The sequence below is a fragment of the Oryctolagus cuniculus genome, chromosome 8 (assembly GCF_964237555.1).
Source record: "Oryctolagus cuniculus chromosome 8, mOryCun1.1, whole genome shotgun sequence".
Taxonomy (NCBI): domain Eukaryota; kingdom Metazoa; phylum Chordata; class Mammalia; order Lagomorpha; family Leporidae; genus Oryctolagus; species Oryctolagus cuniculus.
Window position 1 is genome coordinate 25,607,556 of NC_091439.1, and position 12,712 is coordinate 25,620,267.

At 38.4% G+C, this 12,712-nt stretch overlaps 1 protein-coding gene across 35 annotated transcripts in view; it reads left to right on the top strand.

Annotated features, from left to right (window-relative positions):
* ELF2 (E74 like ETS transcription factor 2) overlaps positions 1 to 12,712 on the top strand; it is a 113,388-nt gene that overhangs the window by 44,579 nt on the left and 56,097 nt on the right. For 19 of the 35 annotated variants that reach the window (XM_070047561.1, XM_070047560.1, XM_070047548.1 and 16 more), the window contains one exon: positions 5,408 to 5,573. The exons of 14 other annotated variants lie outside the window; for them this stretch is intronic. Coding sequence is in view for 14 of the 21 variants with exons in the window: in XM_070047548.1 (XP_069903649.1) it covers positions 5,408 to 5,573 (166 nt within the window). In the remaining 7 variants the exon portion in view is untranslated. Of the gene's footprint in view, positions 1 to 5,407; positions 5,574 to 12,712 lie in introns of those variants that run through there. 2 more of the 35 variants (XM_070047573.1, XM_070047576.1) reach the window with 1 other exon arrangement.

The window sequence follows — 12,712 nt, forward strand, 5'->3', positions numbered from 1 at the left end:
GATCACAAGAACAAAAATGTTAAACAAATATATGTGTTTTCTATCATACTCTTGTATTTCATGTCTATTTGTATGTTCCTAAACTACTGTGGTGAAAGGATTACTATACTAATATCAGCACTTTGGAAGGGTCTTCTCATACCAGGATCAAATCTACTTGTGTTATTTTATTTTCAGGGACATTGCAGGGACCCAAGCACTTGGGCCATCTTCTGCTGCTTTCTCAGGCTCATTAACAGGGAGCTAGATCAGAAGTGGAGCAGCCAGAACTTGAACTGGTATCCATATAGTGTTGTGGCATTGCAGGTAGATGCTTAACCTGCTACGCTGCAATACTAGTCCTGAACTGGTCCTTTAGCAGATGAAAATCATTTGGACAGATGTGGAGGCTGCAGTATAACATGAGCAAAAGTCAAAGCTGTGCTTTTGTTTAGGAATTAAAAGCAATGTCAGTAGTGAAACAGCTGATGTGAAATAATGTAGAAAATAAGGCTTTAAAGGTATTAGTTTATTGCCATAACAATATCAAAGTGACTTAATAGAAATTTATTGTCCTACAATTCTCAAGTTCAAAATCAAGGTGTTGATATATTCTTCTGAGGGTTAAGAGAGAGAATGTCTCACTCCTCTCCTGGTTTCTGTTAGCTTCAGGCCATTCTTTGCTTGTACATTATGTTCTTGTGTTTATACATTGTTTTCTCTCTATTTGTCTTGGTCTCTGTCCAAAATCCTTCCCTCCTTTTAATGATATATTCAAATTAGTTTAGGACTTGTCCTGATGATCTCATCTTACCTTGATCATTTGTGAAGACCCTATTAGCAAATAAGGTCCTATTCAAAGAACAGTTTACATGGTGGGGATACAATTCAACTTGTGGAACGGATGGGTTTGAAGTTATATATCAGAGTGTTAAGACCGTCATTTAGTGTGTTAAACTTTGCTTTTAGACAAATGGGAAGTCATTAAAATTTTTTTTGTGCAAAGAAGTAACACAGGTGATTTGATTATGGTGTGAGAAGATCCTTCAAGTTGAGGGCACATAATAGATTTGTGGATTATTATTGTTGTTACAGTGTAATGATAGCCATCATTACTTGAATATTTTGTGCTGTACACTATGCTACTTTGTGCATAATTAATTTACAAGAGACTTTATGAGGTATGAATGTTGTTATCTCTTTTAAATATGAAGCCTGAGATTACAGGAGATGACAAAGTTGGGGACCAGGGAGAGTTGGTGATAATTTGTTTTGCTTAGACATGTTAAACTTGAAGTATTGGCTGAATTCCTGTAATGATATTGAGTAGTTTAAAATTTGGTTCTGGAATTCAGGAGATGGGTCAGAGTAGAGGATGTATACTTAGTAATCATAAGCATTGAGTTGCTACTTAAAACCATAAGGAATGGGCTTACAGAGAAGGTGGTATTCAGTAAAAACAGAGGAGATGCTATAGAGTGATAGTAAGTTGCCAGATTTCAGTCATCGGAGGTGAAAGAAGAGTCAAGAGATGCTTAAATGCAGAGTGGTAGACGAAGAAGGAATAAAGAATTCAAGTTTTAAAAATTTCAGAGAGAAAGAATGAGCTGTTCTGTCTTCTGGTTCACTCTCCAAATGCACAATAGAAGGAGGTGGTTCTCCTACATGGATGGCAGGATCCCAGTTTCTTGAGTCATCACTGCTGGCCCTGGTGTGTGTGTGTGTGTGTGTGTGTGTATGTGTACATTAGCAGGAAGCTGGAATCAGGAGCTGGCTCTGGTTTTCAAACCCAGGTACTCTTACATGGGACTTGAGCAACCTTAACCACCAAGCTAAACACCCACCCCAGAAGAAAGAATTTTAAGATGAGGTGATAATCATTGTTTAAAAGGCTGCAGAGAAGCAGTGAAGAATGAAAAGTAAAATAGAACTTTAGTTATTACTGTCAATTTTTTTAAGATTTATTTATTTATTTGAAAGGCAGAGAGAGAGAAAAAGAGAAAGTCTTCCATCTGCTAGTTCACTGCCCAAATGGCAGCAATGGCATGAGCTGAGCCGATCAGAAGCCAGGAGCTTCTCCCCTAGGTGGGAGCAGGGGCCCAAGGACTTGGGCTGTCTTCCAGTGCTTTCCCAAGCCATAGCAGAGAGCTGGATCGGAAGTAGAGCAGATGGGACTCAAATCAGAGCTCATATGGGATGCTGGCACTACAGGTGATGGCTTTACCCACTATGCCACGGCACTGGCTCCTTTGCTGTAATTTAAGAGACTAGTTGAAGTGAGATGATAGAATTCATAATAGCGGGCGCTGCTGCACACTAAGCTAATCCTCTGCCTGCGGCGCCGGCACCCCGGGTTCTAGTCCCAGTTGGGGCACCAGATTCTGTCCCGGTTGCTCCTCTTTCAGTCCAGCTCTCTGCTGTGGCACCGCATGGGAGACCAGGAGGAAGCACCTGGTTCCTGGTTTCAGATCGGCACAGCGAGCCAGCTGCAACGCTCTGGCCATAGCGGCCACTTGGGGGTTGAACCAACGGAAAAGGAAGACCTTTCTCTCTGTCTAACTGCCTGTCCAAAAAAAAAAAAAAAAAAGAATTCAGAATATATGGTATATATGCAGATGATTCAGGGAGTTAGAAACATTCCTAAATGATACATGGTTTTGAACAAATGGTGTACCAAGTTAAAGCTAACTTAGTTAAGAAAGGGCAGTATTATTATAGTTAAATGAAAGCTTCCAGGAGAAGACAGCTGAGAAATCTAATGTGAGCCTCACTGAGTTTCAAGAGCTTCTCTTTAGGTAATCAGTGAGCAATGTCAGGAGTTAATTTCGGGGAAACAGAGGCACATCCTGGTCAGATATTTGGCATTGCTACTGTATGTGTTTAGTATTGCATATTTGTTCAGTGGGTATATGGTCATGTGGAGAAGGTGCTGTTCTATATTTTTGGTTTCTAAGCTGTTGGTCTTCCTCTAGCATTTAGGAGTAGATCAAAGCAGAACACTTCTGGAAGGTGAGGTGAATGTTCTCAGCTGATTCATGCAGTAGGGCACAATGGAGTGAGTAGGTACATCAGCACAAGCCAAGTGGGGATAAACATCTGGAACAGGCTCACCTGAGGGTTCTCTCCTTAGGAACATTGTCAGTGGTTATCTTGGGAGTGAAAGCTCATCGTGCTGTCTCAGGAATCACATTGCTCAAATCTGTACTGGTTGCCCTTTAAATCCGGTACACAGTTGGGATCTTAGAATCTCCATAATCTTCCTGAAGAGTCCTGTTGCCTCTTGTTGGATCTCCTGTGTTCTGTTTCCTACGTCACCTATTTTTAAGTTTACCCTTTCTTGTTTTGGTGAGATACATTCTCTATTTGCATCTTGAAAAATGATGGATAGAAGGCAGGTATTTTATGTATGAGAAATTACGTTTATTCTACTTTTGGAAGATTGTTTGCCTGGGTGAAGAATTCTGAATTGGAAATACTTCTCCTTCATAATTTTGAAGAAATGTCTCCATTGTTATCTTTCTTCCAGTATGTCTTTAGAGAAAACTAAAACCTGCATCCTGTTTGTTTATGTATATCCTATATTTTTTTATGGAACCTTATAGAATCTTTGTGTTCCCAGAATTATGATATGCCTAAGTATAGCTGTCCCTTCATTTTTTTCTTTTTAAGTAGACACCTAGTGAAAGAACAGCTCATAACTGTCAGTTCTAGAAAATATTCTTGATTTGCTTCTTTGATTTCTTATATTCCTCCTCTCCCCCTTATTTTATTTTTCTAGAGTTCCTGTTGCTCAGATACTAAATAATCACCTGAACTGTTCCTCTAATATTGTTATCTTTTATACTTCCTTTTTTATTTTTTTAAGAGAGACAGAGGAAGACAGAGGAGTCCTCCATCCCCTGGTTCACTCCCCAAATGGCTGCAATAGCCAGAGCTGGGCCAAACTGAAGCCAGGAGCCAGGAGCTTCTTCTGGGTCTCCCAGGTTTCCCACATGGGAATCCAAGCACTTGGGCCATCTTCTACTGCTTTCCCAGGCCACTGCAGAGAGCTGGTTCAGAAGTAGAGTAGCCAGGACATGAATCAGCATGGCATCCCGACACTGCTATTTGTCTGCGTAATCCACTTTGTCACAGCATCAGTCAATTTTTTTGAAAGGCGTAGTTATCTGTTTTACTTGAAAGTCAGAGTTACACTGAGAGAGGAGAGGCAGAGAGAGAGAGAGAGAGAGAGAGAGAGAGAGGTCTTCCATCCGATGGTTCACTCCCCAATTGGCTGCAACAGCCGGAGCTGCACTGATCCGAAGCCAGGAGCCAGGAGCTTCCTCTGGGTCTCCCACGTGGGTGCAGGGGCCCAAGGACTTGGGCCATCCTCTACTGCTTTCCCAGGCCATAGCAGAGAGCTGGACAGGAAGTGGAGCAGCCGAGTCGACTCCGTATGGGATGCCAGCATTTCAGGCCAGGGCGTTAACCTATTGTGCCACAACGCCGGCCCCTCTATTTTATTTTTAAGTTTCTTACTAAATTATATTTTTCTTTTTTTCTGATTATAATCTTTTATCTCTGTGAGGAAATATGTATATGAGTTTATGTGCATATATATATATATGTTTATTTTCTGTGTTGGAGGCTTTTCCTTGGACGTTAGTAATATTGGGCTGTCTGCCTATCAGCTGAAGTGGAGGACTAAAAAGTTAATTAGGAATTCTTTAAATTGGAAAAAAAGAATTCTGTTTTTGGTACAGTGTGATCCCAGCATATGTGCCTATCTACCTCAAAGATTCTCTGGTTTTTCCCTCTTCATAATGTAACTCTAGGCTTCAGCTTAGGTGGAGGAGGACTGGTTGCTCAGCATTGGAGAGGAGGGCGAGGGTCTAGGTGTCAAAGTGCTCTCCAGACAGCTTTTCTGGAGTTTTTCTTGTTTAACCTCCTACCTCCTGCTCCTTGTCCATTTTTCTGTGGATTCTCCACTGTTCAATGCATTCACAACTTTTTTTTTTCCTGCCAGGCTATGATTTGGCTTTCCTAGGTCAGCTAAACTACTTACTACTTATTCATCTACTTTCACTCTTCCAAGATTTTCTTGCTCTTCTCTGTCTTATTTGTTGCCTTTATCTCTTCTCCTCTGTGTGACTTTAGACACATTCTTTATTAGTGTTTTAGTGTGCTTTCATGAGAGTGAAATAACATGCATGAATATTCAATGTGGCATCTTAATCCTAAAGCCCAGATAATTTAGGATATTTTATCTATCTTTCAGCCCTTGCGACTTGAAAAGATTATGAAGTTAGCCTTCTCTATCCCTTGGTTTGGGTTTTTCCTTTATATTCATTTTGTGGACTGCTTGAGACTATATGAACTCAAGGATGTATAAGTGAATCCAGAATTTGTGAATAAAAAGGTTGATTGTTTTTTAAATTTGCTCTTGTAGGAAAGTGAAAAGGTTTCTGAATACCCAGCAGTGATTGTGGAGCCAGTTCCAAGTGCCAGATTAGAGCAGGGCTATGCAGCCCAGGTTCTGGTTTATGATGATGAGACTTATATGATGCAAGATGTGGCAGAAGAACAAGAAGTTGAGACCGAGAATGTGGAAACAGGTAGACACCTCATAAAATATTCATTATTACTAACTTTCTCTTACTATTGCCAGATGAATGATATACTGAAGAACTTTTTAATGCAATTTAGTAGCTCTTGGAAACCAATGAAAACTCTCTGTTTAAGGGAATTTATATACTTAACTTCTTTCAGGTATAAGAGAGTCTCGTTATGGACCTCATTGTTAATTATGGCTTCATTATGATAAATTTATTTTTAGGAGAAGTGCAGATATTCACTAGTTGTTATTTACTTATAGAAGTAAATAGACTAATATATGAGAGTAATTTCCTTTGAATTCAAAAAATAAATCAGGGTGATGTTTGGCACAGTGGTTAGGACAGAGTGTTTGGATGCCCATGTCTCATCATCCGAGTGCCTGGGTTTGAGTTTTGGCTTTGCTCCTGATTCCAGCTTCTTATTGGTGTGTACCCTGGGAAGCAGCACTTAATGACCCAGATAATTGGGTCCCTGCTACCCACGTGGGAGACCTGGATTGCATCTTCATTTCTCAGGAAAGGTTTTTAAGGGATGCCAGTATATAGAAACTCTCTCTACTTGTCTCTCTACCTCTCAAATAAAATATTAATAGATACAGTATTCTCATTTTAATAATTGATTAAAAGTTCCTTTGAGTCAATCTTGGTGGAACAGTATCATCTTTTTCCTTAGATCAGAGCCATCTTTGCAGTTATCTATTAGATTCCTCTTTTCTGTCTTTAGAAACCTTGGTATTTCAGTCTGTGGTGAGAGAATCAGATGTTTGGGGATTACTGCATAGAGTTTTTGGGGAAATCTTTTCATTTTTGCCATTGACCATAAAGAAAATAAGAGTATTTGCCAGGATTGTGGTGACTGTTAAGTAATAACAAACACAAACATTTATTTGTAGCTGTTAATGAAGAAAAAGGATCCTTTATGTGGTTTATAACCCTAGTGAAAATTCTTAAATATTTAGATTTATTTCTATAAATGTGAACAACTCATGATTAAAAATTTGACTGTTAAGTGTCTTGCTACTCAGCGTGACTACTAGCCTCTCCCAGCTTAAAGCTATTCTACTTTTGGTGATTTGAATTTTTGAGCAGAGCAATGATCACTATGTCAGCAAACCCCAGGGGAAGTGGTAATTAATTCATTTTATCAAAACAGTTTGCCAAACATATTATATAGGCTTCATGACTATAATCTGGAATAGAACCTGATTTATAGTACACATTTTAGAAAAGAACTAATTGATTAGAGAGAGTAAGAGAGAGAATGAGATTAAGTACTCCTATCTGCTGGTTCACTCCTCAAATGTCTTCAAGGGACTAAAGCTGGGAAGCCAGGAATTCAGTCCAGGTCTCCCCTATGGGTGGCAGGAACTCAGTCTCCCCGGTTCTGCATTAGCAGGAAGCTGCAGTCAGGAACCAAGTGGGACATTAAATCCAAGCACTCTGACTTGGGACATGGGTGCCCTCACTGATGGTGTCTTAACTGCTAGACTAAATGCCTACCCCTGAATGCCTTTTTATGAAAGTTTGGAGCATTTTCTACTCTGATGCTAGAAGTAAAGTTGCAAAGATGAATTTTCTTGGAATAGGTAGAACAGTTAAAAGTATTAAGTAGTATGATATTTTGGAGCATATAGGAGTATAGTAACTGGTTTTACTCTAGGAACACAACTAGACAGAACACTATAAAAGAATGGAAATAATTGTGATAACAAATTGAAAAATAAAAAATGGAACTTGTTATTTCTGGATAATGTTTTGATCAAAAATATAAGGAGGATTGTGCTTTTGGTAGCAACTTAGAAATTTTTTTAAAAATGAAAAGAACAGTATCATATTTGTATAAGTAGATAAGCTAAGATGCTTGTCACGTTAAAAAATGATACTAGGCTGACCAAATTTTATTCATTGTATAACTGACTGCAAATGTATCATTAATTTAAATTAATTCAAGTAAAAGCAATTCTAAATAGGAAATGAATGTAATTCACTTAAGGGATTTTATTTTTGTAATCTGCTTGAACTTGAGGGTTATGGTATTATTTGCAGGACAGAGATTTGAATGATTGTGATAGCAGAGAGGAGGATAAGGGATATCCAGGTAAAAGAATAGTTGCTTTTGTAATTGCTTTTATCAGTGGCCTTTGAATACTTGATAATATTTTTTAGGTTTATTTTTCCTCAGCAGTAAAATCACTTATATTATTCTAAAGTGTCATAAAAGTACCTCAGAAATTCATCTTACATAAACCACTTACATTATCCCAAAACGTAAAAGTATCTCAGAAAGTCATCTTACAAATTCCATTCCTGCTTATAGATTTTAATATAACTTATATAGCTATAAGGATTATTGATATTCATAATAGTTTTTAAATTAGCTAATAGCATAATTTTATTCATATGTAAAGAAAAAAGTGTATTTTTAAATGAATTAAGATCTGAATAAATTTTCATATCCTGATATCTAGAGCATACACAGATGAATAAAGATTTTGATTTACCCTAATGCATGTTTCCTTTTAAGTAGTGGGTTGGGATCATGTTCCTTTCTTATGACAGTGTAAATTTGTAACTTGAGTTCCAGATACGTGTAGGAGTTGGAGAAAAAACTGAGAAGAAAAGGAAAGGAATATTTAGCGGATGGCAGTTTTTATTTGGTTATTTAGGGAATTCAGATCTGCATAGAATAAGAATTCCTGTGTACAGCTAGGAAACACTTTGTAGAATGCTCTTATATTATAATTTAGATTGTGTAAGTCTAAAAAGTGTTCATAATTGTATTTATTAACCTATTATTGTCAAGTCTCCTCATGCTCATATTGATCTTTTTCTTTGTCTATTCCTAAATACCCATGTGTATATGTCTACACTAGAAACAAAATTCCCATTGTCATTTTGGTAGCAGAACGGAAAGCATAATAGTGATTTGCATCAAGCCATGTTCATTATGTTTTTAAACATTTTTACTTATTTGTTTGAAAGACAAAGGGTCAGGTAGACAGGGATCTCTTGTCTATTGGGCACTACCCAAATGCCCATAACAGCCATCGCTGGGTCAGGCTGCAGTCAAGAGCCTGTAACTACAGAATAAAATCTAGGTCTACCATGTGGATAGCAGTGATTGAATCACCTGAGCCAATCACCTGAGCAATCACTGCCTCTTAGATGTGCATTAGCAGCAAGTTGGAGTCAGGAGTCAGAGCCTGGGATCAAATCCAGATAGTCCAATGTGGAATATAGGCAGCTTAACCAGGGTCTTAACTGCTACGCTTTATGTCTACCCTGTCGTCATTTTTTTTTTTTTTTAAAGATTTTATTCATTTGACAGGTAGAGTTACAGACAGTGAGAGAGAAACAGAGAAAGGTCTTCCCTCTGTTGGCGCATTCTCCATATGGCTGCAATGGCCAGAGCTACACCTATCCGAAGCCAGCAGCCAGGTGCCTTTTCCTGGTCTCCCATGTGGGTGCAGGGGCCCAAGCACTTGGGCCATCCTCCACTGGCCTCCCAGGCCACAGCAGAGAGCTGGACTGGAAGAGGCGCAGCCGGGACTAGAACTGGCACCCATATGGGATGCCAGTGCCGCAGGTGGAGGACCAACCTAGTGCACCACGGTGCTGGCCCCCTGTCATCATTTTTGAATGTAAAATTATTTCTCATTTTCTTAGTAATAAATATGGACTATTTTGCTTTATCCTTCTTCTTCTTTTTTTTTTTTTTAAGTTATTTGTTTGAAAGTCAGAGTTACACAGAGAGAAGGAGAGGCAGAGAGAGAGAGAGAGGTCTTCCATCTGCTGGTTCACTCCCTAGTTGACTGCCATGGCCAGAGATACACCCATCCGAAGTCAGGAGCCAGGAACTTTTTCCAGGTCTCTCAAGTGGATACAGGGGCCCAAGTGCTTGGGCCACCTGCTGCTGTTTCCCAGGCCATAGCAGAGAGCTGGATTGAAAGTGGAGCAGCCGGGACTAGAACCGGCGCCTATATAGGATGCCGCCACTGCAGGTGGCGACTTTAGCCACTACACCACAGTGCTGGTGCCTTTTCATAAGATGAAAGTCTACATTTCCCTCATGGGGCTTACATGTAATATTAATGATCTTTTTAATTTTGTAGAAAAATCAAAATCTATTTTGAAACATTAAAGATAGCATATCCATCTAAACCTATAATAATGCTTGTGATATCTTCGGTATAGTGATTATTAAGAGCCTGTGAGGCATAGTAATGAAATACAGATGAAGGATGACTTTGACTCTGGTGGGGCTGAGGTATCTTTCTCTGTAGTTATAGACTCCATCAGTTCTGGGGCTCTGAATAGACTGATGTGAATCAAGGACGAGTTTCTTGGATTCTCTACAGATTGGAAAATAACAGTTTTTACATTCACTTTTTAACATATGTATGAATATAATAAAATATAAGAATATAATGAAGGGAACTTCAAAAGCTCCATGGAAAGTTCTCATTCTTCAAACTAAATTTTCCATGAATTTTTGGAAGCTCCCTGATATATAATATAAATTTTGAAATGTTATTGCATACTACCATTTAACAAGTAACAAGGAGCTCAGTTAATAAGTTTTGGTGAGAAATCTTTTAAAGACTTGGCAAAGAAGTTGAGTTGTTTAGGATTTGCTTCATCTTTCACTTTTTAAAGAGGTATTTCTATACCTCTTACTGTAAAAGCTTATGAAAATATATTAATAAATATTTGGCATTTGTTAAATGTTTCTTTCCTTTCCCATGGTTAATAGTTTAGTTCTATAGGTAAAATATTATATTCAAGTATAAAACTGTAAAAAATCAAATGAGCAGTATAAAGGATCTTTGAAAGGTTCATGGAAAATGCATATTAGAGTAAAACTATGCATAGATTTCAAAATTGTTTGCCCTAATATAGTGTAATTTTAATTCCATTTTTCATAAACTTTTGAAGTATCTTAATATTTACAAACTCAGTGAAATTTCCAGAAAAGGAAACTTCAGTTTACAGGATTAGGGACTATTTTAGAGAAAGTGAAGAAAGAAGTACAGTTGGTACGATTTGGGTGGGTAGTTTGGAAGTAGTTGAAAGGCATTGTATACTGAAGGAAATATAATTAATACATAGGTAGTATATGGAAATTCAAGGCATGTTTAGAAGATAATAAATAAGATAGTTGGCAAGAAGACCATTAAGAGTTAATGACTAGATGGTGAATTGAATTTCAAGAGTTAATAATTAGGTATAAGAGGAAGCAGAGAGACTTGGAAAATTTCAATTAGAAAGTACTATATGGTTAATATCTCAGTGGATATAGAATTATAGGGGAAAAGGTGAGGTAGGAGGACTAACTGTTTTATTTTGAATTGTGGGAAGACTTGAGAAATACTAAAACAAGTAGTGACAACAAGAACAAAAGGGGCTTATATAAACCACACCACTCTATAAGATCAAACAGGATTTGACGCAGATAAGGACAGAGGCATAGTTAGGAAAACATTATTTTGTTTTTTGATCCTAAGTGATGGTGACAGTATCACCATTTGAGGATTTGAGGAAGGCAAGACTGTTTGATGAAATAGTTAAGTTTGGTAATAGTCATGTTGCTTTTGAGTTGAAGCAGAGCATTTAAGGAGGAATATTTAGGTATTTAAAGATGTACAAATATAGCGTCTCATCACTAAAGAGATGGCAGTTTCAGATTGGGATAATTTAAGGAATGTATTAATAAAGGGCTAGCATAGGATGACCACAAGTTTGGGACAGTACTCCAGAATTAACATTAACAGAGCTCTTTATATCCTTTGGGTCAAAGACCTCATGGAGGGAGAGATTACCAGAATCCTGAAAAAGAGACCCCAGGTGAGATGATCACATTTGGAGAATCTGGGATCTTTGATCTAAGAACCTAATTACCTGGAGGGGGTGCTGCAGAAAGGGGGTCAGAGATTAAGTTCCTAGATTGTATTCTTCCTCTCTAATCCCCTGCCAACACACTTCATTGACTAAATGCAGTCTGAATCCAGGAGAGCCCTGTCAGTGAAGTCAGTCTCTAGGAGAGAGAACGAGGTGAAGAAGCCTGGAGAATAGATCTGGGGTAAGCACGTGGAAGATAACTAGTACAACTGAAGTTTCATGAAGAAAAATCAGAGGGAGACGGATTTGGTAATCAAACTTATTTGAAATCATGGGAATACATCACATCTTCAAAGGGAAAGCTATTTGAGAGTTTTCCCTAAGGGGTAAGATACTTAAATTCTTTATTTGTCTCTCTAGGATAGGGAACAAAGGACATAGAATTAAGCAGTTAACCTTAGGGAATGCTTATATTTTGAAGTACAGGAAGACAGTCAGAGAGTAGTCAAATATGATAGAAAATCTTAGGTGGCTATTTCTGAGCTCATTGGCTTTCTCTTTTTCAGCCTTTTAAGCAGCTTGCTCTAATAGGAAAGGGAAGAATAATGATTTGGATTAGATAGTTCTGGTTTCAGATTTCCCCTTTATGATTTACCTGGCAGTATGTGACCTTTTCAGAGTGTTTCACTGTTACAAAATAGGAACTCAGAGTTGTGATGATTACATAAAACAGTGCTTGTGTCATGTAAGTGGTCCCTTAACTTCATTAGACCTTTCCTTGTGCCTTCACATATGAATGGGTCTCTTACATATTAAAATAAAACATTAGTTTAATTTTGCTTACATCTCTTGTATTTTTCTCCTTACTTTCACTTCTACTCTTTTTTTAATGAGATTTATTTATTTTATTTGAAAGGCAGAGTTACGGAGGCAGAGGCAGGGGCAGAGAGAGAGAGAGAGAGGGGTCTTCCAACCACTGGTTCACTCCCCAGATGGCCACTCCGAAGCCAGGAGTTTCTTCCGGGTCTCTCACGCGGATGCAGGGGCCCAAGGTCTTGGGCCATCTTCTATTGCTTTCCCAGGCCATAGCAGAGAGCGGGATTGGAAATGGAGCAGCTGGGACTCAAACCGGCACTCATATGGGATGCTGGCACTGCGGGTGGCAGCTTTACCCACTATGCCACAATGCCGACCCCAAAACTAACAATTGCTTTATACCTTCAGTCTGTACTTTTTCCTTGTCATCCTTTCCTTAACTTACTGTTTTCTGGTGTCTGCATTTTTTCTACTGAAGTTCTTTG